Here is a 26,666-nt window from a genome sequence, read left to right as displayed (position 1 = left end):
AGAGGTCAGAGCAACTGTCAGCTGGCGTCGTCCTTCAGGCTCTTCTACGCTGGTTAGACAGCAGACGCCGCCGTCGCTGCCTTGCTTTGCCTGACTTTTATTGCAGCGGCGCAAGATCATTGTGCAAATAGCAGTGGGAGCACTTTGGTCAGCTGTGATTAGCGGCAGAGAAGCTGAAGCGTGGAAGGTGACTGCTGCGGTGCCACTAACGCTGGTGAATGTCACTGCAGCCAGGAGGAAAAGTTAGCCTGAATGTGCTCTCGTGCATTGTTCTTTACATTGTCACCACGCCGCTGCTGCCAGAGCTTTCGTCGTGCAGACACGACTCCAAAGCCAAAATGTGCGGCCCGACCCGGAATCGCCTGCTGTTACGTTTCACGGAGCTAGGTGCCAGAATTCCCGACATATTCCAACGCTTCCGAAATTTGCCTCCACTTCAATGGCTCGCAGCTCCACCAAACTTTGGCCAAGAAACACAGCCGTACTCCTCTGTCGCCCTGAAAACCAGATCAGAGCCAAGTGGTGTCGTGTGCCCACAAGTCGGCCTCAAAGAAGCAGAGATTTGGCACAATTCAATCAAGCTGGTTCGAGTGGAGCAAGCTGGTCATGTTCGAGTTGCTCAACTGCCACTGTGGCCCAACGATGCGGCACAGAAACATGAAAATCTCCAGTCCTGTAGTCACACTCCTCCTCCCTAGTAAAATGGGCTCAGAATTACCATAGCGTTTTCAGAATTTGCGTGAGAGAAGCGCAACAAACGCTGATCCAGCCTCCGGAGCTCTGTGGCTGCTGCCTGAAAATCATCGCGACAAAGCTAGTCGTTTTCAACTCGCCATCCTGGCCAAACCGTAGACTGGAGACGAGCTCAATTGGAGACAAAAGCCTCAGGATTCTCACTCTGTGCTCATTTTTTCAGAATCAGAATCAAGTTTATTGCCATGCTCCTTGGGGATCCCGCTTGGGAATAAAATAAAATCTGTTACGGTTTCCGAGATTCGGCCGTGTGCTCGAGGCATGGGGAACTCGGCTGCTCTGTAGCAGATTGATTCAGCACTTTTGAGCTGAATGTGAGTGGGGGGGGGGCGTTGCCATGACGTCAGAGCTGCGGAGTAGGGAAAAGGTCACAGCCTGCTCCAACTGCAGACACGGGGCCCTAGCTCGGCCATCTTTTGAGCTAGAGCTGCAGACCTCCACCGTCACGTGCCGAGCCGCGCTGGCGCATTCACCAGCTGTTTATTCATAAACATAGTCCTGCAGCCAAGACACCAGGTCAACACGTCTCTGTGTTTCTGATTCCACAGGGGTCATCTACACTGCCGGGATCCTGGACTGTGAGAGCAAAGACTCTTACTGGCTGACGGTCTGCGCCACCGACAGAGGGCTCACCGCCCTCTCTGCCTCTATTGAAGTCTTCATCCAGGTATCTGTCCCTGCAGCCGTCACGTGACTGGACAAGTCGCGCTGAGATCAACAGGACAAGCACATGAAATGACGAGCTGCGAGCCAGTCTGTGTGGAGCGACGTGATTCAAAGTATCAGGAGAGAGAGAGAAGGACTCTGGTTCAGACCCGTTCGGCGGCTGAAGTAAGCTGTGGCTGGGGGGGGCCCACATGTGGCCCTCTGACTCCCACCTGACCCAGACGTGCAGGCTGCAGCCCCTCCCACTCACACACACTCACTCAGCTGTGCCTCTGGGGTTTGACTCAGGATGAGTCGCTGCTGTCTGTCGGTGGCCGTGAGTCACCTGTTGCTGCAGCAGAGCCCAGTGTCTTGGTGCTGCTTCATCTCTCTGCCTCTGGGCTCCTGTCATCCTGGCTGGTCAGCGGCCATTTTGTTTGTCCACGGTGCTAAGTGAGATGCTGTCTGAGTTGTTCTTTGACCCAGGCGACTCGATAAAGAGATGCTGCACTCAGAAGAATGCTCCGTGATTCAGAGCCAAGTGATCCAACCGAAAAGGCTTCAGCCGGACGCTGGTTTCATGGCAGCGCGATGTGATCATGACTTCTGGGGCTCACTCGGACAGTCGCCACGATGACGGCGTGCCTGGAGAGCTGTGCTGAGCTGCCATGGATTCTCATGCCTGCTTCTCCGGTGACTGTGCTCTCAAGGGGCGGAGGCTGTTGGCTTCACCGGTCTGGTTCCCTGTGCTCTCGCCTCCTCTGCAGCACGCTGCAGTCCCAGCCCAGGTCCTTCAGAGCCGCCTGACTCTCGGCTGCTTTGAAGCTCACAGCCAGTCTTCTTCTCCGTGAAGTGGCCACTTTGGAGAAGCAGTCGCTCATGAGTCTGCTGGAGGGTATTCCACAGCAAGTCAGGTTGCTGCTTGCTGCCCCCACGACCCGACTTGGCCGAGGCCAGAGGAAGCGGCTGGCTCGACGGTCACGGCTTCCTCAGAAAGACAGACTCGAGAGGAAGTTAAATTGGCTGAATATGGCACTTTAAATTCAGCGTGGTCTCTGGCGGCAATATTTGCCCTAACTCGTGGAGCCGCACGACGCTGCTGTCTATTATCCGAGATGAATCCTCGGAGTGTCGAGTCTTTCTGGCTGTAAATAACCGGCTCAGGTACATACATCACTGCTCTGACGCGAGCCTCCCCACCCTCCCCTGAGGTGTGGTGCCGCCGTCTGTCGGCAGCAGCTCGCCGTCAACACTCCACCAGCCATCACTCATTCATTTACTGCCCATTTGAAGGGGGGCATCTTTGACATTTGCTGGAGAATAAATGTTGTTTCTGTGATGGATGGCAGATCCAGTTTGACCCGGTCCAGGGTGCATTCCTGCCAGATGAAGGTGATTAACACCCTCAGACTGTCGCACCTTCCTCTGCTCCTGCTTAACTTCAGCCTCTGCTGCTGCTGCTGCTGCACCCTTCAGACCGGCCCGGATCCTTGGCCTCTTGCCCTTCAGCTGGTGGTGACAGAGAGAGGAGAGGGAGACTGAACTGACTCAGCTGAGACCTGCGCCCCTCTTCACGCCCCTGGTGCCCGAGCCTTTGCCCACCTGCTCTCACCTCCTGTCTCCGCCCCCCTCTCAGGTGGAGGACGTCAATGACAACGCTCCGCTGACCTCTGACCCCATCTACCACCCCTCCGTCATGGAGAACTCCCCCAAGGACGTCTCGGTCATCCGTATCCAAGCGCAGGACCCGGACCTGAGCGCCGCACCCGCCCGCCTGAGTTACCGCATCACAGCCGGCAACCCGCAGAACTTCTTCTCCATCAACCCCAAAACAGGTCTGGCACACAAACAAGCGCAGTCATGGTCGATGTTTGGAACATTAGGATGCATTACGCGCTTTCATGAAGTGATTCCTTTGTGTTTACATGTCACTGCATCACGTACGTGCTGCTTTGTGATCCACTGGCTGCAACAGTTTAGGTCCTGCTGACAAAACACTTTCATGTTCCGAGCTGAGCCTCTCTGCCGGGGGTGAGCAACGTTTCATGTGTCTGAGCAAACACACACACACACACACACTGGCCTGGACCACTGTCAGCCACCTGTCGGCTGTGGTCACACCTGTGGTAGTTCTTAGATCCAGGAAGGAGTGTGATGTGGCGAGGAGGGAAAAGAGCATTTACAGAGAATGACCGAGAGCAAATGCAGAGTGAGCGACGGGAGCAGAGTGGTGAACACTCTTGTGCTCGCTGTCAGAGAATCAACAACCTGCTGGTCGTGTCAGGACGAGTGGGAGGCAGGAGTCCAGAGGTGCAGCCTCCTCACTTTGGTTCAGGTTCCTGGCAGCAGGGCTGTGATGACAGAAAGGGAGCAGGCTATTCAGCCCACAACTCCTTTAAGTGGGACTTGCAGAACAGAACAGGGGTGAGGGCGGGCGAGGGCGACCACCGGGTCTCCTCTCTGAACACGGCTCAGGCAGGCGGAATGTTTCTGATCCGGTTCCCCCACGAACATCCAGCTGTTGAATTCAGGTCCAAGTTGAGCAGAAGCTACACTTGTAGTGCTGTGAGCAAGAAGAAGAAGAAGGTTGCAGGTTCCGATCCAACTCTCGCTCCTGAGCTTCGTCCCCAGCTCTTACTGTGAGTTTACCGTCGCAACGCGAAGTAACCATCTGGCGACGTGAGCTGGCTCCGTGGTGTAGATATCCATAATGTCTTGGTTAGAAGATCACTGCCAGCTGCATCGCTCAGGAAACTGGAGACAAACAGGAAGCGGAAATACACGCACAAAAACTGGAAATGCATCACACGGAGAAACGACAAAATAAAAGCACAAGAGAAGGAACGTGCTATGTCATCACAAAAGTGTGAATCCCCCAGTGACGCAGTGTTGGATGATCAGTCTGGGGCTGTTTCCACCTCTGCGCAGCGTGAAGGTGCTGCTCATGTTCCTCTTGGATATGATCTTGGTGCTGTGCCAGGATGGTGGGGAGACACTCGCACAACATCAACATGCATGACATGTCCCGCCGCCTCACACACAGGCAGGTCATGCATCTGGCCGCCGCGGTGGTGTTTAATCAGGTGTGAGGGTCGGCTGCTCAGATCTTCTCAGCTCTGTTCTCACGTCCAGCAGCTGCGAGCAGATGATCAATGCGGTGAAGGAAGAGCTGAAGTCTTCATTTGTGATGAAGGACACGACAACAGGCTGGAGACGAATGGGAAATGAAGCAGCTGCGTCAGGGTGACTCCGCCTGCGCTGGCGCCGCGTGACCACAGCCGCTATTGACTCATGAAGTCTGTGACAGAATCACTGAGGTCCTCCGTCATAAACACGTCGGCTGATCCTTGTCGCAGCTGCTGTTTCCTAACCGTGACGGAGATGAAGTGGGTCGAACCGGGAGCCCAGATGGTGCTGCCCTCAGCAACACTCAGGAGAAGAAGACGGCAGAACCGTGGGAGCCAAGCTGGGGCCCCGGCGAGGGCCGACGGGATTCAGCCTCAGAAACGCTGGTGCAGTGCAGACGGTCAGAGGGAATGAGGATAACGTACGAAGCAGGTTTGAATGTGAGGAGGAAACTCATGTAAAACATGACAGAAAAGCTCGGGGTGTGGCAGCCATGCTCTGCAGCGAAGGCGTTGGTTAAAGAGGGCGGAGTCAGATTGATTGTGTCCTGCGTCAGAAAGATGATGCAACCTCGCCCTGTGTGATAAGTGTTTCCACAAAAACACTCAAACCTCAGTGGTGAATCGATTTGTGTCTGTGTGAGTCAGAGTGGCCGCGGGGGGGTGGGGGCGGGGGTGTCGCACGCTGGTGCCGCCGCGCACAGTACGCCGATTGTGACGGAGGAAGTGATGAAAGCAAGTGGTGAACGGCAGGCCTTGGTCCCCTCCAGACTTGAGAGCAGTGGACATCCTTGCATTCATCCCCAGCTCCCATGGATGAGTGGAGGCGGCTCCATCGGCCCCTCGCGCTCAGTCAATTCAGAAGCGCAGACGGACCTCTGCGTTCTGAATGTCTGCAGTATCTTCTCTGTCCTCAGTTCACTGGAAATTCTAGGTCTGGATCTGAGGTGGACTTGAGCAGACTTGGGTCGGACAACACACGACCCTGACCACGTGACCTGAGACGCAGTGACAGAAGCGTGATGCCTGGTCTCTGACCTGCCGGTGGACGGTGGCTCAGCTTCGGTGTACGTTTGGCACCAGTGGCAACAGTGAGGCAGAGCGACACGAGTGTGTGTGGTGTGTCAACACGCGGCGACAGTCCGGCCTGGCCATCCTCCACAGAGCGGGGCGGTGTTGACACAGGGCGCCGGACGGGATTCCTCTGCTCGCTGAGCGCCACCATGGAGCCGTGGCTGTGTGATGCTCTATTGGAGTGTGTTGCCAAGAGGAGATCGATGCTTGATGCTCGTGTGAGTCATCACTCACGGACAACTCTGGGTGGAAAAGTTGGGTGAGATGTCACGTTTTGAACAGCAGCTGTGAGGAGCGCGAGGGTTCTGTTGAAGAGGCAGACGTTGATTCATGGCATGATTGGAATCGGACTTTTGCTGAACAAGCGGGAGTCACACACTCGCCTGTGTGAGGGGTCCGTCCTGGAGGAGGCGTGACAAACACACCGCGTGCCTCTGCTGTGACCCTTGTTTTTCATCATACACTTGCTTTGCTCGTCAGCTCTCGCTGCTGTTTTGTCGACTTCTGTCACGATGTGTTGTTTCACTTCCAGCTGTTATTGTCTCTGGATGCGGGCGCCATGGGTGGTGGAGTGCAAGTGTAGGTGGGGATACGAAACGCAGCCAAATTAGGAAAGGGTCCAACAAGGCCACTGAGGGAATTTCACCCAAAGAATGATCAAACTTATGATATGAATACAGTCCCACGAGGCATCGGGCCCTAACACACCACAGATCTATGAAACCGACGAGGCGCAGCAGCTGGGACCCCGCCACCAGGTCACCTCCTCCTCCACTGGCCCCAGCAGCTACGAGAAGCACCGAAAATTAGTTTCACCACCGCCGTGTAAATAACAGACCAGGCCTTAAAATACAAAATACAGTGGTGCCTCGGTTCTCCACCACAATCTGTTCCAGACGGAACCTGAATCGAGTTTTCCCATTACAATGAATGGAAAAAGAACTAATGCGTTCAAAGCCTTAAAACAGTCTTTTGTAGGAGTGACTGTCGAGTGTAGAATGCTGCAGGTGCGCTGTTCCTCTGTGTGTGTGGCCGCTGCATGTGGGAGGGGTTGTCGAGTGAGTGACGTCTCTCCAGAAGGGAAGAGGTGCCCGGTGCGTGTCCAGCTCTGAATGTGCGCTTCTGTGCAGTTTGGCTGTGACAAAGTCAAACCAAGATCCAGGAACCAAGTCAACCAAACCAAGACACTCGACCACGGTCCAGGAAAGGTTTGACACCTCAAAATGAAGAAAAAACAGCCAGTAAATGGAGCTAACGGGACGCGTCTGCACACAGAGGCTGCGTTATACACGATAACATTCACATCCTTCAGTTTAGTGGCTGGGAGAACATGCCGGAAGCACTGGGATTCTCAGAGGACCTGGGAGCACCTCTGCAGCAGAGCTGCCTCAGATGCAGCTGCTGCCTCTCCGCGTCCGTTTGTCAAATGAGGCTGAAAGATCCAGTGGCTGCAGCTGAGACACGAGCTTGAGCTGCACGGAGGGAGGTTCCAGCACCTGCCTGAGGAAGGGAGGGCTCACCAGAGGAAGGTGCTGCTGGGAAGCAGGAGGCCCTCAGCGTCTCTGGCTCCTCCCCCAGGACCACTGCTCCCATAAGCATTTAGCATCCTCTACGTCTCATTTGATAAAAGCCTCGATCAGTATTCCAGCCCAAACCCAACCCAGTGGCTTCTGGCAGACTTCAGGCCGGCGCTGTTCTGATGTGGACGTCTTCTTTGGGTTTCAGGTCTCATCACCACCACAGCCAGGAAGCTGGACAGAGAACAACAAGCCGAGCACCTTCTAGAGGTACAGCCCGCTAATGGCTTCGGCGCCATTTATCTGACCCTGTCGCTGCCGGCGCCAGCTGTTTACACAGGCAAAGTGGAGGGAAGCCCTGGCAGCGCTGAAGGCCACGACACTCTCTGATGAATGGCTGGGTTTTAGGCCCCGGGCTTGGGATTTTCAGAACGTAATCGTTCATCATTGGTTATCTGTCCCACTCAGGAGGCAGCAGAGAGGCGTGCGCCTGCCCGGCCTGCGATAAGAGGCGCTGGCGTGCAGATAGCTGCACTGCTGTCCACGCGCTGCTCTGCATGCAGATGAAGCGGATAACTAGAGAGTCGCCTGTGCAAACGTTCCACACATCCTCGGAGGCGACTGCTGAAATGACCTTCCAGGGACTCATCCTGCTCTGGAACGTCCAGGTTCGGGGGCGGAGCTAGGCATCGCTTCATCCGTGTTTTCATCTGGAAGATGATGGCTTTCTTTCCAAGCTCTGTTCCTGAAGGGGCCACTGAGTTGACAAACCAACAGGTGGATTGGTGCTGTTGTTGGTGCCTTTCACTCTGCTATTGAATTCACACACCCGAAGAAGGTGTCTTTCACGGCAACCTTCCTCATGGAGTGTGTGTTCTGCGACAGCCAAGCAAAAGGGAGCTTCACAGTGGAGGGAGCTTCACAGTGGAGGGAGCTTCACAGTGGAGCTTCACAGTGGAGGGAGCTTCACAGTGGAGCTTCACAGTGGAGGGAGCTTCATAGTGGAGGGAGCTTCACAGTGGAGGGAGCTTCACAGTGGAGGGAGCTTCACAGTGGAGGGAGCTTCATAGTGGAGGGAGCTTCACAGTAGAGGGAGCTTCACAGTGGAGGGAGCTTCACAGTAGAGGGAGCTTCACAGTGCAGGGAGCTTCACAGTGGAGGGAGCTTCACAGTGCAGGGAGCTTCACAGTGGAGGGAGCTTCACAGTGCAGGGAGCTTCACAGTGGAGGGAGCTTCACAGTGCAGGGAGCTTCACAGTGGAGCATCACAGTGGAGGGAGCTTCACAGTGGAGGGAGCATCACAGTGGAGCATCACAGTGGAGGGAGCTTCACAGTGGAGGGAGCTTCACAGTGGAGCATCACAGTGGAGGGAGCTTCACAGTGGAGGGAGCTTCATAGTGGAGCATCACAGTGGAGGGAGCTTCACAGTGGAGGGAGCTTCACAGTGGAGCTTCACAGTGGAGGGAGCTTCACAGTGGAGCATCACAGTGGAGGGAGCTTCACAGTAGAGGGAGCTTCATAGTGGAGGGAGCTTCACAGTGGAGGGAGCTTCACAGTGGAGCATCACAGTGGAGGGAGCTTCACAGTGGAGGGAGCTTCACGGTGGAGGGAGCTTCACGGTGGAGGGAGCTTCACAGTGGAGGGAGCTTCACAGTGGAGGGAGCTTCACAGTGGAGCTTCACAGTGGAGGGAGCTTCACAGTGGAGGGAGCTTCACAGTGGAGGGAGCTTCACGGTGGAGGGAGCTTCACGGTGGAGGGAGCTTCACAGTGGAGGGAGCTTCACAGTGGAGGGAGCTTCATAGAGGAGGGAGCTTCACAGTGGAGGGAGCTTCACAGTGGAGGGAGCTTCACAGTGGAGGGAGCTTCACAGTGGAGGGAGCTTCACAGTGGAGGGAGCTTCACAGTAGAGGGAGCTTCACAGTGGAGCTTCATAGTGGAGGGAGCTTCACAGTGGAGGGAGCTTCACAGTGGAGGGAGCTTCACAGTGGAGGGAGCTTCACAGTGGAGGGAGCTTCACAGTGGAGGGAGCTTCACAGTAGAGGGAGCTTCACAGTGGAGGGTGCTCACGTGCTGGTGTTAGGGGGCGGAGTGGGAGGCAGCATTTGTGTACATAGGTCTGTGGGCTGGTTCCTGTCGGGACTTGAAACTGTGTCCCGTCCTCGGCTTCAGCCCAAGCCGCTTCAGTTGTCGGTGTGGTGGGACTGGAACCCAGTGGAAACCCACTGCAGGTCTCCAGCTTTTCTCTTGCTCTGGAATGTGTGCGGCGGCTCAGCTCCTCTCCATCAGAACTGAGGATCAGTTCAGTCGACGGGAAGTGGAGGCAGCGCCGCCTTGTTGCCCCAGTGTTGCCCATCCTTCCGCTGCAGCGTGAAGCCAGCCTGTGTCATGAGCTGTGGCTCAGTGCGGAGCTGGGGAAGGAAGAGGGAGCGGGGAAAGCCACAGAGCCACTCAGGCGTCCTTGTAGGACTCAGCATGCCAGTCCACGCGCCCCTCCAGCCTGCCACTCTGCCTGTGTTTAATAGTCTGGGGAGCAGCCAGGCTGGCAGCTGCGGCGCTCACCCTGATTTGGGCCCATTGATCAATGATCGGACCTCTGCCTCCGCCCCCAGGGGATCAATCATACTGAGAGCTTTCCCATTGGCCGTGCTCCACATCCACCCTGCCAGCACTGACCCTGTCCTCCTCCCCCTCCCTGCCCTCAGGTGACCGTCATAGACGGGCCGCTGACCACCCGCCAGTCCACCGTCTGGGTGGTGGTCCACATCCTAGACCAGAACGACAACCCGCCCACCTTCCCTGAGGTCACCTACCGCATCAGCCTGCCAGAGCGAGACCGGAACAAGCGCGGCGAGCCGGTGTATCGGGTCTTCGCCTACGATCGTGACCTGGGCTCCAACGGCAACATCACCTACAGCATCGTGCAGGGGAACCAGGAGGACAAGTTCAGCATCGACGCCAGGACCGGGATGGTGTCGTCCAAGAAGATGGTGACGGCCGGCGGCACCGACGTTCTCACCGTGAGTCCCGCCTCGCTGCAGAGCTAACGCAGCGGACTCGTCACAGTCAGAGCAAAGGTTTGGCTCCGTCAGTTCTGGTGAGCTGGTGGCAGTTCAGGCTGACGTTAGGCCAGTTGAGAGGGCAGAGGTGTTGATGGACAGGGGTGGAGCCGGTCCAGTGTGAGGGGTGACCAGGGTCAGCATTATGCTAATGGCGATGTTGTTCCCGTCCATTGGGGATGGGTGCTGATGGGCCATTAACACAAATGCTGAGTGTAGCCCAGGTGTGTTCAGATGTTGATACCACACTGCCCAGGTGTGAAGGACCTGTCCATGCCCAGACCAGTGGCCAAGTCTGCCTGGGGAGGGTGTTCAGGACAGCAAGGTATGAGCATGAAAGATGGTGTCTCAGTCCTCCACCTCTGTTTAGAGAGGGTTTTTCCACTTTGACAAAAATGGCCTCTTTCACCCAACCACCGGTCTTGTTTTGCCAAAGGGCGGACATTGCTGTCTTCACAGGAGTGATTCCTGTCCTCTAGATGTCAATGGACTGCCGAGTCTTGTCCAGAGGAGTTGGCTCTCCTGTGTTGGGCCTGACCCGGGTCACCCCTGTCCATCAACGGACGGAGCCAAACCTTTTCTCTGACTGTGACTGTGAGTCCGGTCGACCTGATTCAAAGCTTTGCTGCGTGATGACCCGGATGGCCGAGTGCTCTCACAAACATTACAGCGCTGGCCACTCCAGGCCCCTGAGCTCACACACGGGTGTCGGCCGTGTTTCCACAGCCAGACACAACGCAGGAGGTGACGTCACAGCCGCCACTTCAGCTTCCTGTGTTTCTCCAGCAGGATGCAGCGCTTCAGACCCGATGATGGATATACACAATGTTTCATTCACGCTCACCTTTCACGACAAACGAAACGTTGGAAATCTCATTTGCGTTTCTTTCTCAAGACTGACTTCAAAGAGAAAGTGCTCTTGATGCTTTGGAGCGCAGGCTGACTCTTTGATATCCAGTCAACTCGGTTCTGATCGAGAGTGAAGTCACCTGAGGCCGACCTGCTGTGCCGTGCGGGCGGGTCCTCGTGGGTCACATGACACGCTCCCCTTCTTTCATTCAAGGATTTGAGTCTTGAAACTAGTCCGTCATGCGGCTTCGCTCCCAGAGACGCTCGGCACGATAAATGAATATTTAACTAGCGCCCCCTACAGCCTCCACGTCTCGGTGTTCCGTCAACATGATGCACTCTGGCGTTACACAGCCCCACCTGCTTTCAGTTTCGCTCCCCATCAATTATTCACGGAATGGCATGTTTGTGCTTCTAAATAAAACAAGGGCAAACAGCAGCGTTTCATTAGGTGGCCTGTAATAGTTCCTCTTTCATGTGCAAGCTTTTGTCCGACCCCGCGGTCGCTGACCTCCTGCCAGGTGACACCGGGCAGCTGATGAGTGAGAGTGATGTCACACTTCCCAGGCTTGTTTTGATGCTGATCTCCCCTTCTCAGATAAAGGCAGAGGACGGCGGCTCGCCCCCGCTGTGGTCCACGGTCAAGCTCCATGTGGAGTGGATCCGTAAGCCCCAGCCCTCGCTGCTGCCCCTCATGTTCACGCAGAGGTACTACAACTTCTCGGTGTCAGAGACGGCGGCTGTGGCCCAGCCTGTCGGGGTGGTGGCCGTGAGCCAGTCCAGCACGCCGGTCTGGTTCCAGATCATGGGTGAGTGTCCCCGCTCGTCCTGGGTGAGGCGGTTGCAGCCAACACTCGGTGTTTGTAATAAATTATAATAAGGAAATAATATTAATGCAAAAGACCAATGTGCAGGAAAATGCAGATTCGAGGACAGAGTGAACAGAAAACCGTGCCAAGGAATCCTTCACCTTCAGTTTTTTCAGGGATGAATGGATGTCTTGTATTGTGTTGCCCCAGGAAGAAAGGCGCTCCTGTGGCGCTCAGTCTTGGAGGTGGGTCGTCTGGCTCTGTTGGTCCACGTGCCTCTGTACTGGACCAGGAGCTGATGGATGCTCCTTAGTTTCAGTGGGAGAGAGCTGGACGTGTTCCGGACACCGTGTGTTCCTCCTTGATGCCCCTGTTGATGCCTTTGATGTGTGCTCCATGAAATGTTTTCCTTTCCTGCTGAAATGAAAAAGTTTCCCTGGGAAACTCGCTCAAAGTGGATCCGTGTCTGTGCTGAATAATTCTCAAAACTGTCCGCTCGCGTTATGAAACGACAGCTGTAAAGGCAGTTAAAAGCTGAATGTACTTTTCCTTCTAAATATTCATCATCTGTCTTTCTCTTCTCTGCGAACCAAGGAGGAAGACTTGCCCGGGAGATGTTCTACATTCCTCAGAACGCCTGTGGAAAGAACTGCTCGCTGGACACAGGTCTGCCCTCCATCCGTTTCCCTCTGCTGCAGGACGTGGGAGCCATTGATCTGCGCTTGTTTTGCATGCGCGCCGACACTGTTGCTTTCATCACCTCTGCCACCAGGTTCCTCACTAACAACTCCAATGACTGCAGTCTCATCCTCTCAGTGGCGTCCGCTCCTCCAGGAGCAGCCGCAGCTCGTGCGGACCTGAGTGAAAATTGCTCCCAGTTATTCAGCCGTGTGTCGGCGAACAAACGCGAGCCGAGCAACTCCTTTGTTCCCTGAAGTTAGTGTTTCCTCCCGTGGAAGCACAAACAAACGCACCTTTCACTGCTCCATGTAGAAACAGGTTGAGAGACTTGGTCTTGCTGAAAGTCAGTCAGTCGATCAGGAGGATCAGGATCAGGTCAGCGAGGCCCCCGTGACACGCCTCTTCAGCTTCACTTGGCTGAGGCCAACATGCTGAAGCGCTGCTTGACAGTGGAGCAACAGCAGAGTGGTGAGTGGTCGCTGCCCGTCTGATCCTGACAGCTCAGCCACGCGGACCGTGCCAAGCGCTCACCGGGTGAGGTGAGCCACACTTGGCCCTCAAGCAGGAGCCGTGCGCGCGCGCGTGACCTGCACGACCCCGAGCCTCCAGCCATGTGTCTCCACAGGTGCAGGAGTCAAGTCCTGTTGTGTGTCTCAGACTCAGACGGCCGTTTGAACCACACCTCCGTCTGAACCACACTCACTCACTCACGCTCACACACACACACACACTCACACACACACACAAAGCAAATCCCAGCGGTTTGCTTGACTGGACACGCACCGGCGGCTGTGTGAAAAATGCCCCATCAGTATTGATATGCTGAGAAGAGCCGGAGCCCCCAGACATCAGCGGAGAGAGAGAGGGGGAGGGAGGGAGGGAGGATGGCGCTGCATGGCGATGACTGGCTCCCGCGCGGCTCTCATCAGACACTAAACCTCTTAAGTACGGTCTCATGCCCTGGCTGCAGGTGTGTGTTGAGGAGTGCAGGCTGTTGATAAGAGGGATGTGGCTGATTTTCCCTGACGCCCTGGTAAATGAGAGCGCCTGACTGAGGGGGCGCGTCTCTGTGTGTGTCTGCAGGCAGTTTTGACATGCAGTACGACCTTCAGGTGGGGGTGGGGACGCTCGTCCTGGCCAAGCCCCTGGATGCAGAGCAGCAGTCCGTCTACAACATGACGGTCCAGGTGACGGACGGCACCAGCGTCGCCACCTCGCAGGTACGCGCTCGCCCCTCTCCCACGCCCTCCTCTCTTTCTTTCTTTCTTCCCCGTTTTTTTCTCATGATCTCTTCCCTTCTTTGAGATGAGCCTCCGCCTGAATGTGCGTTTCTCTCCTCGTCTTCTTGACTGTTAACAGGATTGAGGTCAAGTGTTTTGTCAGTGATGCGGTTTCTCTTGAGCGCGAGTTTCAGATTGTTCCTCGCCTTCCGTGAAACCCATGCAAGCAAGTCTCGCCACAATCCAAGTTGCATTTCTTTCACTGAATATTTTGCCCTGATTATTCACACAGATTTTCCTTCACACTTCAAGCTTGAAACCGTTTAATGACATTAGACAAGAGTCTCTGCAAATAAAACCTGTTTGGCTGTGAATTTTTCTAAAACTATTTTTTTCATGAATAAAACTGTTTAGTCATCAAACACATTGATGTGAAGTGAAGGAATCTGTGCGGGGCAAAAGGACTCAGTGAGTCTGGGCCCAGATGTGCTTCCATCAAGAACATCCCAGAGTCAGGACACACGCCCGTCCTGTAGGTGGCGCTGTATCACACTCTCAAACAAAGAAGACGAAGAACCTCGGTGTGTTCAGTCCCTTTTGGTTTGGGCTTCAGTTCAGTAGGTGTGTGAGTTGGTGAGGAGCACATGAGGGGCACGGCTCTGGTGGAGGTCTCCCACGGCTCCTCCTGTCTTGCGCCTCCAACACTGACATGGCCAGCGTCTGGGAAGCTTGCTTTGTCGCTGAGCACACGCAGGTTTGTTCAGGCCGAGCCATCGGAGTCAGCTGCTTCAGCACATCCATTTTTATTTTTATTTCGATTTTCTTGCATGTTTGTTTGAGTCACATTCCACGTGACCTCCTCTCTCTTTTATTTTGAGCAGGAGTTGTGGTTGGAACGTTTGTCCCCCAGACAAATTAAAGGGATTGTGCTTCTGCTTCTGCAGGTCTTCATCCGAGTACAGGACAGCAACGACAACCCGCCGCTCTTCTCCCAGCCCGCCTACGACGTCAGCGTCTCCGAGGACACGGCGGTGGACGTGGAGCTGCTCCGGCTCCGAGCGTCGGACGTGGACGAACGCAGCCGGCTCAGCTTCTCCATCTACGGCAGCGTGGACCCCGCCAGCATGAGGCTGTTCAGGGTCAACCCCAGCACAGGGGTGGTCTACACGGCGGACCTGCTGGACTACGAGGCCAGAACGCAGCACATCCTCACCGTCATGGTGCGAGGCTTCCTCCTGGCTCCGCCCCCCAGCCCCCCGCTTCACTGTGCTGCCTCCCGCCACAGGTCAAAGATCAGGAGTTTCCGTTCAACCGGGATCTGGCTCGAATCCTCGTCGCCGTGGAGGACGCCAACGACAACATTCCCTACTTCACCAGCACCGTGTACGACGGCGTGGCCTACGAGCCCTCTCCTGCAGGGACGTCGGTGCTGCAAGTGACGGCGCTGGACAAGGACAGTGGCGTCAGTGGCCAGCTGGCCTATTCCATGGAAGCAGGTGCGCGGCTGCATTTTTACTTTCATTTCACACTGAAGCATGTGTGAAGCATGAAGCATCTGCCTGCTGTTCCAGGAAACATCGGTGGCGTGTTTGGCATCGATAACGCCACAGGCCTCGTCTACATTGCCAGGAATTTGGATGTGAACTGCGTGGGCTTCTACTCGCTCACCGTTCGTGCCACTGACAGCGGCTTCCCTCCGCTAATGGCCACCGCCTCCGTCCGCATCACTCTCATGCTCTCCGACTTCTCCAAACCCAAGTTTTCCCTCAAGGAGTATCAGGCCGAGGTAAGGCTTGAGCGATGACGCCTCCATCACATCAGCACCGTAGGTTGAGGCTGTGCTCACGACTGGCGAAGCGGCGTGCGCGCGGCGCCGACCCCGGTGGTCGCCTCGGTCGCTGTTTGTTGATCATGTTGCAGGACCTAGACAGGGTCAGTAGGTGGCACCGCCGCTGCGATGCCGACGTGGGACCAAGTGGGAGTCGTGTCTCTCTGTTTTCAGCACCGTCTGCTCGAGCGTCTTTGCCCACAAACGTGACTCGTGTGAATCCCTCACCCTGCAGCTGAAGCCTGGCCATGGTGTTTCTCCAGCACTTGGCTATAATTGGTGGCGTCCAGATGAAAGCAGGCGTCTGGTCCACCCATCCTTAAATCACCTGCAGCCCGGGCCGACCTGCTCTGCCAGAGCTTTCATCTGCAGATGTGTGGAGCTCTTCTGCTGCTGCTCTGGGCTGTTTACCTCTCCGCCGCGCTCCTCATGTTTCACGGTGTCAGGAGTGAGCCGCGCTGATGTGCAACTCCCAGTCCACTGCTCAGACACGATTATGGCTTGTTTACACAGATAATGGAAAACAGCACGCTGGGCTCCCTGGTGACCACCATCAGTGCCCTCAGCCGCTCAGCGCTCACTTTTGACATCACCAGAGGCAACGAGGAGCACTGCTTCTTCATCAACCACCACACCGGCGTGATCAGCACGCGCAAGCGGCTCGACTACGAGGTTTGGCAACTCGTCTGCCGCGCGCTGCTCTGGAGCGCCGCCGCGTTCTCACGTCTCTCCTGTGGCTGCGGCAGCAAACCACGTCCTACCTGCTGGTGGTTCATGCCTGGAACATGGCCGGCGTGGAGGCCAGCACCACCGTCAGCGTCCAGGTGGGGGACGTCAACGACTGCTCGCCGGTGTTCCGGCAAGTCAGGTAGGAGTGTTCGGTCAGGTGCCACCCCTGGATCAGGTCGGCGGCGCTTGCTCTCGGCACAAACTCTCGGCACAAACTCTCGTCCTGGGCCGAGTGTGTGGTCTGGGATTCGAGTTCCCAAACTTTATCGGTTTCCAACTCTTCGTTTTCGGTAGAGCTTCCTGCCGTTTACCAGCCAGTCAGTCAGTTTTTCTCTTTTTCGGAGGTGGAGCCTCTCTCTACTGACGTCTCTTCTCCCCCCCCCCCCATCCCCCCCCCCCCCTTCCCCCGGCAGCTACGTGGGCGTGGTCAGCGAGGCCGCTCCGGTCAACAGTGTGGTTCTGGGGGAAGACGGCCGGCCGCTCGTCATCCAGGCCACCGACGGTGATCGCAATCACAACGCCCTGCTGGTGTTCCAGATCGTGGATGAGACTGCACGCATGTTCTTCAGCGTGGACTCTGGGACCGGCTCCATTCGGTGGGTGGCACCCCCAAATCAGTGGCTCTTCTGACAGAAGTTTGTCGACCCAGGACTATTGCCGGTCTGGACTACGAGACCTTCTCCGAGTTCCTCTTCCAAGTTCATGTTCGAGACAGTGGCCAGCCCCCCAGAAGTGCTGAGGTCCCGGCAGAGGTTTTTGTGAGGGTGAGGCGGAAACATTCCCGTGGGCGGACGCCACGTGGTTCAGTGCTTGTCTTCCGCTCCTAGGTGGTCAACATCAACGATTCGCCGCCCAAGTTCTCGCAGGACTCCTATGAGACTGTCCTCCTCCTGCCCACCTACATGGGAGTGGAAGTCTTGAGGCTTGAGGCGTTCGATCCTGACCTGGACCCGCTGCGGCTCGTCTTCGCCCTGGCCGACAGCAACACGGAGCACTTCTCGGTGGAGCGCCACACTGGTGTGGTGACCGTGGTTAATGGGGACCTCAGTAAGAGCAGCTATCGGTTCAACGTGAAGGCAAGTTCTCCTTCTGTGTGTGTGTGTGTGTGTGTGTGTGTGTGTGTGTGTGTGTGTGTGTGTGTGTGTGTGTGTGTGTGTGTGTGTGTGTGTGTGTGTGTGTGTGTGTGTGTGTGTGTGTGTGTGTGTGTGTGTGTGTGTGTGTGTGTGTGTGTGTGTGTGTTAGTGACCTGGCTGACTCTTGGTTCATCGACTGTGTGTTTTCCCTTCAAGGCGTGGGATGGGCGCTTCTCCAGCGTGGCGTCGGTCACGGTGCTGGTCAGAGAGGCCCTGGACAGCGGGCTGGCCTTCACCTACCCGCTCTACTTCGCCTCCATAGCGGAGAACGTGCGGAACGTCACCGTGCTCACCGTCATCAACACCGTGGGCCACCGTCTCAACGAACCCCTGAAATACACCCTGCTCAACCCCGGCGGGCGCTTCGCCGTCCGGCCGACGTGTGGCGTGCTGCTGACCACCGGCGAGCCCTTTGACAGGGAGGAGGAGGGAAGCTTCCAGCTGGTTGTGGAGGTTCGCCGAGAGGATGAAACGCTGCGGGTGGCGAGGGTGACGGTCCAAGTTCAGGTGAGGAGGCTTCGCTCCTGCAGCAGAGTCAAGATGGTGCCCTTGTTAGCACCAGCCTCACGGCTGATCGCTGCCTCAAATGTCTTGAGTGAAACGGCTTCATGAGGATGTCAAGCCCGTCAGAGTCGTTGTGTTTGTCGGGCCGCCTCGTGCTGTGAGTCTGTCTGACTGGCCACCACGGGTGAACACGCCTCAGACGGAGCCTTTCCTCAGATGTTTGGCACCCCGCCAAACCCCTGTGATGGGTGCGGAGTCGAGGGCCCGAGAAGATGAAGCGGTGAAACGGAAAAGAAATGTTTTTGAGACGTCCCTATACGAGGCAGTCAACTCGCGCACATTGTGAAAGAAAGGCTCACTGTTGGCTGCTTGCTCCAGTGGTAATGATGAACACTGACGCAGAGGTGGGATGTTTGAAAACGGCGGATCATGAAGAGGATGGTCACCGTGAAGCTCTGGTGCCGACGCTGTCTGCCCATCCCTCTGTCCAGGTGGAGGACGTGAACGACAACGCTCCGGAGTTCGTCGGCCTCCCGTACTACGCTGCGGTGCAGGTGGAGGCGGAGCCTGGCTCTGCCATCTTCACCGTCTCCACCACAGACCGGGACTCGGGGGCCAATGCAGAGGTTTCCTACAGCCTGAGGGAGCAGCACCGAAACTTTCAGGTGAGGTCTCTTCTGCGGCCTGGTGGAGGAGCGACTGGAGGGACCTCTCTGTGCTTGGATCCAGATCAACCCTGTGACCGGGGAGCTGACCCTGAGGAGAACTTTGGAGGCCGACCTGTCCAACGCGGAGTACAGGTTGGTCATCGTGGCCACGGACGGGGGGCTTCCTCCGCTCTTCAGTGAGGTGGAGCTGCCCGTCACCGTGGTGAACAAAGCCATGCCCGTCTTCGACAAGCCCTTCTACGGCATCACTGTTGGGGAGGACGTGGCGGTCTCCACGCCCGTCCTGACCATCAACGCCACCAGCTCTGAGGGCCAGAACATCGTCTTCACCATCGCTGACGGCGACCCCTGGCTGCACTTTGACATCGGCTTCGACACGGGCCTGGTGACGGTGGTCCACCCGCTGGACTACGAAGCCGCCCAGTACTACCGTCTGACGGTCAAAGCCACCGACACGCTGACGGGCGCCAAGTCAGAAGTGGACGTGGACGTTGTGGTGGTGGACGTCAACGATAACCCGCCGCTCTTCCAGAACGCCTCGTACTGGGCTGTGCTGACGGAGAACTCCATGATTGGAACCAGCGTCTTGCAGGTTTGTTTGCTTTGATTTGTTTGAACTTGAGATTTGCTTCCAACAGATCTGGCCGATGGACTGCCGACTTCTTTATTTATGTGTGGCTGAATGGTGTGCGATTTCCCTGGATATTTCCCAGTGGATACTGTTGACCTTTGGCGACTAATGGAACTGGGCCGAGGCTGTGCAGCAGAACACGGTCCGGCAAGACAATGCGGCGACACCGCTTCATGAGGATCTTTCACTCTGGAGGACCCGGCCCCAGCACCGGCCCGGCTCCCGGGCTTTGCTCAGTCCGTCGGTTGTTGTTTGTTGCATCTGGAAACGTACGCAAGTGGTTTTCCCAAAGTCTCTAATTGAATTTGATAGGCTCTGACTCAGCGTTAAAAGCGCTGCGCCATAAAAGCGGCGGGCACCTTCATCCAGCTCCGTCGAGTTTCACTTTACAGCTAAAGGGATGCAGTAAAAGTGAGGATTTACTGCAGACACAGAAGCACTTCTGAGAGTGTGGGGACCGTGCGTGCGTGCGTGCGTGCGTGCGTGCTCGCGCCAGTGTGCTGCCAGCTTCCTGGCTTCTTCCATGTTGCGCCTTCCTTCTCGTCATCACTGGGGCTGCAGGAATCCTACCACTGAAGCCACTTCATCGAACACCTTGTCTGCACCGTCCAGCGCTTTCAGCGACTCCACCATGAGACGGTGTCCCTACAGTGAAACTTCTTCAGCTGTTCCATCCTGAAGAGGAGAGAACAACTGCACAAAAGCTAAGACAAGCAATGGATGTAACCCGGCAGACACCCAAGTTCCAAGTGTCGAAATGTTTGGTCCCAGAGTCATGGCTTCATTCTCAGTCGAGGCCTCTTTGAAACCAGCTGCAGTTTGCAGCAGGAATGTGAAGCGCTCAGCGTTGGCTGGATCCTGCAGCCTGGCTGGACTGTAAAGGTGTCTGTCTCTGCAGGTCTTTGCTCAGGACCAAGACTCGGAGAGGAACTCGGTGGTGAGTTACCGCATCCTGCCCGACATCCACAACAGCAGCGACTACTTCCACATGGACGGCACCAGCGGGACGCTGTTCACGGCGCGCACGCTGGACTACGAGCTCATTCAGCGCCACAACTTCATCGTCAGGGCCACGGACAGCGGGGACCCCACCCTCAGCAGCGACGCCAGCGTCACCGTGGCCGTGCTGGACACCAACGACAGCCCCCCCAGCTTCAGCCAGATGCTGTACACGGCCATTGTCAGCGAGCTGGCGCCCAGGGGACACTTTGTCACCTGTGTTCAGGCCTCGGATGCAGACGTCTGCGACGGTCAGAGGCTGAGGTGAGGCGGCGCCTTGCTGTGGCCCTGTTCCCCTCATGGAAGTGTCACCTTTGGTTTCAGGTACAGCATCGTGTCTGGTAATGAGCGCATGACCTTCGTGATGGACGCCGACTCTGGCGTGATCACTCTGTCCAGCAAGAGGAGACAAGGCATGAAAGCCGCCTATCAGCTGAACGTGTCCGTGTCCGACGGAGTCTTCACCAGCTCGGCGCAGGTGAGGTGGACCATCGTTGTCTGACCCCCTTCTGGATCAGACAGAGCTCAGCCACCGTAGTTTAAAACAGTGTTTGTCACCCTCTCTCTGGCCACGGCAGCCGTGGTTCACACCGCCACAGGAACCTGGGCCACTTGTGCTTCAAGTCCCGTACAAACTCCCTCTTCACTGGTGAAACACTGCAGCTCCTGCCTTTGTTTCCCGTGTGTCCAGAAAGAGGCGGCAATACGGCTAAATAGATCATGGTTCATTGATGTGTGGACTGACTTGAAATCACTGTTTGGATGGGATCACTTCTCTTTTGATGATGTGACTGTAGTTTCCAGACAAATCCTTGGCTTCTCTGCCTGAACTTGCTTCATAACAACAGTGATTCTTCCTCTCTTCACATGTATTTGGTGGTGCCTTTAGTTGTTCAGAGCCACCTTTTAAAGCCCAGAGCAGACGTTGACAGTCCATGAGCATCAATACAGTTGAGTGGAAGTCAGACAGGTCAGGTTAGCCGTTAGCTCTGTTAGCTCTGCGCTGCAGACAGTCTTTGGCCTGGTGGCAGCTCCCTCCCTCCATGGTTCTGTGGTGAAGGTGTGTGGTCCAGTTAGAGGCGCATCAGCTTTAGAAACAGCTGGAAGTTGTTGAAGCATGTGAGCGGCTTCTTGGCTGTGAGTGTGTGGGCAGAGGAGCGCGGCGCACCACAGCAGCGCTGCTTTGACTGAGGGAGGGATCAGCATCAGCATCAACACACTCTACAGTAGAGTGGAGAGAAAGAATGGCAGCCAGTCCATGGGATCATCTCCTCACCTTGGTGGCTCCTCCACACCTTCTCACTGTCATGATTTCATGGCGTCATATCGCCGCCTCTGTCTCCGGACACTTGAGGTGACGCTGGATCATTTTCCCGCGCCACACCTGACACGCTCTCACGGCTCACGAGGGTGAAAAACCCTGGTTTAAAAGCATCAGCCTCTTCTGTACGAGAGAAAGGTGGTTTGTGATGAGGCTCAGGCACCGCACGTCTGCTTGCTGATGTGTTGACAAACAGCCAATGATGATGAATGCGTGAGTGAAATGTCAGCCTCATCAGACGCCATCACGACCGCCCCGCTCCACTCCAGGTGCTGGTGCGAGTCCTTGGAGCCAACTCCTACAGCCCGGTCTTCAGCCAGAGGTTCTACCTGGCGGAGGTGGCTGAGAACGCGGCGCCGGGCACGGTGGTCATTCAGGTAAGTGCATCATTGAAAGAGACGAGGGTCCGGACCTCACAGTGGGAGTCTGCCCGCAGGTCCGAGCCACAGACGAAGACTCGGGGCTGTTTGGCCAAATCACCTACTCCTTCATCAATGACGTTGGCAAAGCCCAGTTCAGCATCGACGCCGACGGAGTCGTGTCCACGCTGCAGAAGTTAGATCGAGAAGACCCGGCGAACAAGGACGTGGTGCTGACCCTGATGGCCCTGGACGGTGGAGGTAGACCGTTTTGGCTCGGACTCTTGGCAGGCCTCCTCTCACACAACCCATTTAAGACTAATGGGCCCATACCTTTAAGTTGAGCGCCGTGAACGTAGCTCGCAGGCCTCCGGCTGAAGGTCATCACACTCACTTCCTTGCTTTTACACCACTTTTAGCGTCTTCTTCTTCTTCTTCTTCTCCTTCTCTTCCGTCTTTTTCTTCTTTGTCTTCATCATCTTCTCTTCCTCCTCCTGCTTGTTCTTCTTCCTCTGTGGGCTTCTCCCTTCAGTGGTGGCCTCAGCGGATCATCTTCCTCCATCTCCCCCTGTCCTCTGCTTCCTCTTCTCTCAAACCTCCAGACCTCATGTCCTCCTTCACCACCTCCATCCATCTCCTCTGTGGCCTTCCTCTCCACCTTCTGCCTGGCACTTCCAACATCTCAACATCTTCATCTACCAATGTACTGGCTCTCTCTCTCTCTCTCTCCTCTGTACATGTCCAAACCATCTCCATCCAGCCTCTCTGACTTGGTCTCGTGCATGCCGAGAATTAAAACAAAATGGCGAAGAATCGTGAATACCCTCTGGTCTGGTCCACTCCACTTTGAGCCTAGTGTCTCCCCACGTCCCGGTGATCCAGTGGTGACCGGACCACTGAAACCGTTTGTGTCGCCGTCGCGCTTCATGTTGATCTACCTGTGAGGAAGGAGCAGATGTCTGTGGGCCCTGAGTCCAACACTCCCCCGAGAGGTCTGGGAATAAAAGAGGGAGCGGGAAATGACCGCAATCGACATCCATTAAGTCTCTTCACATCCCATTCTGCTTTCAATGCATCAAGATTCCCACGCTGTGTGCCGCTGCGGGACGCAGCTCTGGTGGGATGATCACATGTCCATGTCCCATCCCTCCTGCAGGACGAGCCGCCTTCTGCACGGTGCGAGTGGTCCTGGCAGATGAGAACGACAACGCGCCTCGATTTAGAGCGCTGGAGTACCGCATGAGCATCAAGGCCAATGTGGCCAAAGGTTCTCTGGTGACTCAAATCCAGGCCACGGACCCTGACGCCGGAGCCAACGGACGGATCAGCTACTCTCTGTACAGTGAGGCGCGCCTGTCGCTGGTGGACGTCCTGGAGGTCAGTGCTGTTTGTCCAGCCCTGGGATGTCTGACCACCTGCTTTGCATTTCCAAATCTCATTTGTGGCATTAAGCCTTTGGCTTTCGATCTGCGGGTGAGATCAGCGGCTCCCGCCGCCGAACACTGTATCCACACACGTCATTAAAAACCCCTGTCTGTGCCATGACAAACAATGGAGCGAAAGCCTGCCTCCACCTCACCGTCCTGGTGGATTAGCTTCCATGGCTTCACGCGACATTTCCACACAAACGGTCAATATTCAGTCCTGGACATGGGCTCAGTGCAATTGCAGAGTGCAGCTGCAGGACTTAGAAAGTGACGTTTCCATTGTTTCACACGAGTGGAGCTAGCAGGCCAGAACATTATGACCCCTGCCTAACTGTCTCGCCCCACGCTCTGGTGCCGCGGTTTTGGTGTTGGTCGGCGGTCATAATGTTACGGCGCATCCCCAGCGTCAGCCACGGACGCACTGGTCTGGTGAAGGTTTCTGCTGTGCGTTTCGCAGGTGGAGTCAGACAGCGGTTGGATGATGACCAAGAGCAACGTGGACCACCTCCAGGGCACCGTCCTGTCCTTCTTTGTCAAAGCCTCGGACGGCGGGTCTCCACCCAAACACTCCCTGGTCTCGGCCTTCATCCACGTGGTCCCGTCCGACGCCTACGTCCCGTCCTTCAGCCAGCCTCAGTATTCCTTCACCATTCCCGAGGACACTGCCACCGGAACCGCTCTGGGCTCCGTGTACACGGGCCCCGGTCAGACCGCCGCCTTCACCGTGGTGGCAGGAGAGACCCTGGACAGCAACCAAGCGGGGACCTTCCTGGTGGAGCGGGAGAGCGGTCTGATCCGTCTGGTCCAACCACTGGACTATGAACGAGTCAGCACCTACAGGTTCAAGGTGGCAGCGATGGCCAGAAGAGACCTGATCGAGTCTGTGTCCACGGTGGACCTGGAAGTCAAGGTCAGTCCGAGCCAGTCCATCCAGAGCTCTGTCTGAGACGGGGCGCTGACCCTGGGCCTCGCAGCCGACCGATTCATGCGCCAGTCTATTCACGGCTGTGACGGGTCTTTGCCCTTGTAGGTCCTGGACGTGAACGACAACGACCCTGAGTTCGAGTCCAAGAGCTACGTGGCCACGGTGATGGAGGGGATGCCGGTCGGCACCAGGGTGGTGCAGGTGCGTGCGCTGGATCCAGACTGGGGCTCCAACGGACAGGTAGGTGGCCAGTGATGCAGCTCTCTGGGCCCATGCTGAGGGCTGTCTCCTCAGGTCGCCTACAGCCTGGGAGCCTTGCTCTCGTCCAGCGCCGACGCCGGCGCCTCAGCCGCCGGCGCTCTCTTTGCTATCGACAGCAAGACTGGCTGGATCACCACTGTCAGTCAGATGGACCACGAGGCCTGCTCCAGCTACAGCTTTGAGGTGATGGCCTCTGACCTGGGGGAGTCCCGCTCGCGCTCCTCCAGCGCTGTGGTGACCATCGCCGTGTCGGACGTCAACGACAACCCACCCCGGTTCGAGAGGGACCTGTACCGAGGCGCCGTCAAGGAAAGCGACCCCCTGGGTGAAGTGGTGGCCGTCCTGAAGACCAAAGATGGAGACGGCACGGATCAAAACCGCCTGGTCAGCTTCTCCATCACCGGTGAGCTGAAATCATCTGGAGTGCCAAACGTGCCTCGTGTCTTCATGTGATGTATTGCCGAGCCTGAACCCTGTCAAACCCACTGGTGGTCACGTCAACACGCGCTTGTTCCCAATGTGACTTAGTGCTGAGAGGATTCATACCAACAGTTCTGCTCGCTGGTTCCCTGGGAGAGGAAGGGAGTGTTGGTGGGCGGGGCCTGAGTCAGAGGGGCGGAGCTCAGTTGAGGGTGGTCTGAATACTCGGCATAGTTCTGAAGCTGCTGAGTCTCGAGTGTGTTTGCTGGGAAAGCTTGGAACCAAAGCAGCTGCGACCTCTGAGCCCGAGCCCAGTCATGACACGTGTAACTTACCAGTGACTCCTGACCTTTGGTGTGAAGGTCATCCAACTAGCTGCTCAGTGAACCACTCATTACGTCGAGTGAGCAGAACCTTCTCCAGGAGTGTGAGGAAGGTGGGCGGCCCGGGTCACGTCCTCGCCCCCAGATGCTGCCTGCGTGTGGCGGCCTTCCGCGTTGCTCCTCTTTGGAAGTGTGTTTCTCAGCTGGTGACGCCGCGTGGCTCGCCTCCGCAGGGGGGAACTCCAGAGGCGTCTTCGGCCTGGCGCTGGTGCAGGGGGAGTGGAAGGTCTACGTCAGCGGCCTTCTGGACCGGGAACGGCAGGACTGGTATCTGCTCAACATCACGGCCAGCGACGGACTGTTCGTGGCTCGCACCGCTGTGGAAGTCACCGTCATCGACGCCAACGACAACACTCCCATATGCAACCAGGTGGGTGGCTGCTTCCGATGGTGCAGTGAAGGTGAAACTGCAGGCCCCGGTCAGGGGACGACCAAGGTCTCCGCTGAACACCAGCCTTTTGTGACGGTGGAACTGCAACATGACTAAGAGTCATCATAGCACCATTGTCTGCATTGGCGCTGGACAACAATAGTCTAAAAGATTCTCATATTTAACGTGAGAAATTTGAAAGAGCATGTTGCTGAGCAACAATGTTGGTAACACTGCAGACTGACTGGGGCCAAACACCTTTGGCTCTAGTCTCCAACTGTTGCCGTGCAGGATGGAGCGGTCCAGGGCCGCTGCCCGACAGCTCCGTCCTGATCGAGCGCACGTTTTCACTTGCTCCAAACCAGAAAAACCAATGTGCAGAGGCCGAGCGTGGATGTCGTGCTGATAGGTTGATGCCAGGGAGGCCTCTCTTAGCTGAGCTGCTCAGGTGTCTTGGCTCTGCTCTGCGCCCCCTGCAGGCGGTGTACAGCGTCTCTTTTCCCGAGGACATTCCCACCAACAAAGGCATCCTGACCGTGGCGGCCAGCGACGCCGACTCGGGCTCCAGCGCAGACATCCAGTACTCGCTCTTCGGCATCGGCGTGGAAGACTTCTACATGGACGCCAACACTGGTAACCGCTGCTGCGCTGCGCTGAGGCCTGTGGCTGCTACTGCCCGTCTTCTCCTCCCTGCTCCTGCAGGAGAGCTGCGCATCGCCACCGCCATGGACCGTGAAAGCACCTCCTCCTACAAGCTGATCGCCCAGGCCACGGATGGCGGCGGCCTCTTCTGCCGCGCCGACGTTTCCCTCCGGCTGCTGGACGTGAACGACAACGCTCCCACCTTCTCCTCCTCCCTCTACATGGCCAGCGTGTTGGAGAACGCTGCCCCCAACACGTTGCTGACGCGGCTCCAGGCCACTGACCCTGATGAAGGTAGGCAGCGCCACAAACACGGTGTGTGCTGGTGGAACGGAA

At 56.6% G+C, this 26,666-nt stretch overlaps 1 protein-coding gene across 5 annotated transcripts in view; it reads left to right on the top strand.

Moving 5' to 3' along the window:
- LOC128748421 (protocadherin Fat 3) overlaps positions 1-26,666 on the top strand; it is a 55,436-nt gene that overhangs the window by 12,504 nt on the left and 16,266 nt on the right. For 4 of the 5 annotated variants that reach the window (XR_008412796.1, XR_008412797.1, XM_053847187.1 and 1 more), the window contains exons 6-34: positions 1,302-1,420; positions 3,035-3,233; positions 7,323-7,384; positions 9,818-10,132; positions 11,619-11,829; positions 12,424-12,495; positions 13,594-13,730; positions 14,675-14,950; positions 15,016-15,226; positions 15,302-15,516; positions 16,072-16,230; positions 16,305-16,426; positions 16,701-16,883; positions 16,937-17,051; positions 17,115-17,363; positions 17,577-17,927; positions 18,416-18,589; positions 18,654-19,184; positions 20,122-20,486; positions 20,547-20,700; positions 21,813-21,920; positions 21,980-22,163; positions 23,059-23,279; positions 23,787-24,239; positions 24,360-24,494; positions 24,549-24,918; positions 25,492-25,688; positions 26,168-26,321; positions 26,391-26,624. Coding sequence is in view for 3 of the 5 variants with exons in the window: in XM_053847187.1 (XP_053703162.1) it covers positions 1,302-1,420; positions 3,035-3,233; positions 7,323-7,384; positions 9,818-10,132; positions 11,619-11,829; positions 12,424-12,495; positions 13,594-13,730; positions 14,675-14,950; positions 15,016-15,226; positions 15,302-15,516; positions 16,072-16,230; positions 16,305-16,426; positions 16,701-16,883; positions 16,937-17,051; positions 17,115-17,363; positions 17,577-17,927; positions 18,416-18,589; positions 18,654-19,184; positions 20,122-20,486; positions 20,547-20,700; positions 21,813-21,920; positions 21,980-22,163; positions 23,059-23,279; positions 23,787-24,239; positions 24,360-24,494; positions 24,549-24,918; positions 25,492-25,688; positions 26,168-26,321; positions 26,391-26,624 (6,276 nt within the window). In the remaining 2 variants the exon portion in view is untranslated. Of the gene's footprint in view, positions 1-1,301; positions 1,421-3,034; positions 3,234-7,322; positions 7,385-9,817; positions 10,133-11,618; positions 11,830-12,423; positions 12,496-13,593; positions 13,731-14,674; positions 14,951-15,015; positions 15,227-15,301; positions 15,517-16,071; positions 16,231-16,304; positions 16,427-16,700; positions 16,884-16,936; positions 17,052-17,114; positions 17,364-17,576; positions 17,928-18,415; positions 18,590-18,653; positions 19,185-20,121; positions 20,487-20,546; positions 20,701-21,812; positions 21,921-21,979; positions 22,164-23,058; positions 23,280-23,786; positions 24,240-24,359; positions 24,495-24,548; positions 24,919-25,491; positions 25,689-26,167; positions 26,322-26,390; positions 26,625-26,666 lie in introns of those variants that run through there. The other variant, XM_053847186.1, reaches the window with a different exon arrangement.

This window comes from Synchiropus splendidus, chromosome 17 (assembly GCF_027744825.2).
Source record: "Synchiropus splendidus isolate RoL2022-P1 chromosome 17, RoL_Sspl_1.0, whole genome shotgun sequence".
NCBI lineage: Eukaryota > Metazoa > Chordata > Actinopteri > Syngnathiformes > Callionymidae > Synchiropus > Synchiropus splendidus.
The sequence above is the reverse complement of the archived record's forward strand: the minus strand, read 5'-3'. Positions and strand labels throughout refer to the sequence as shown.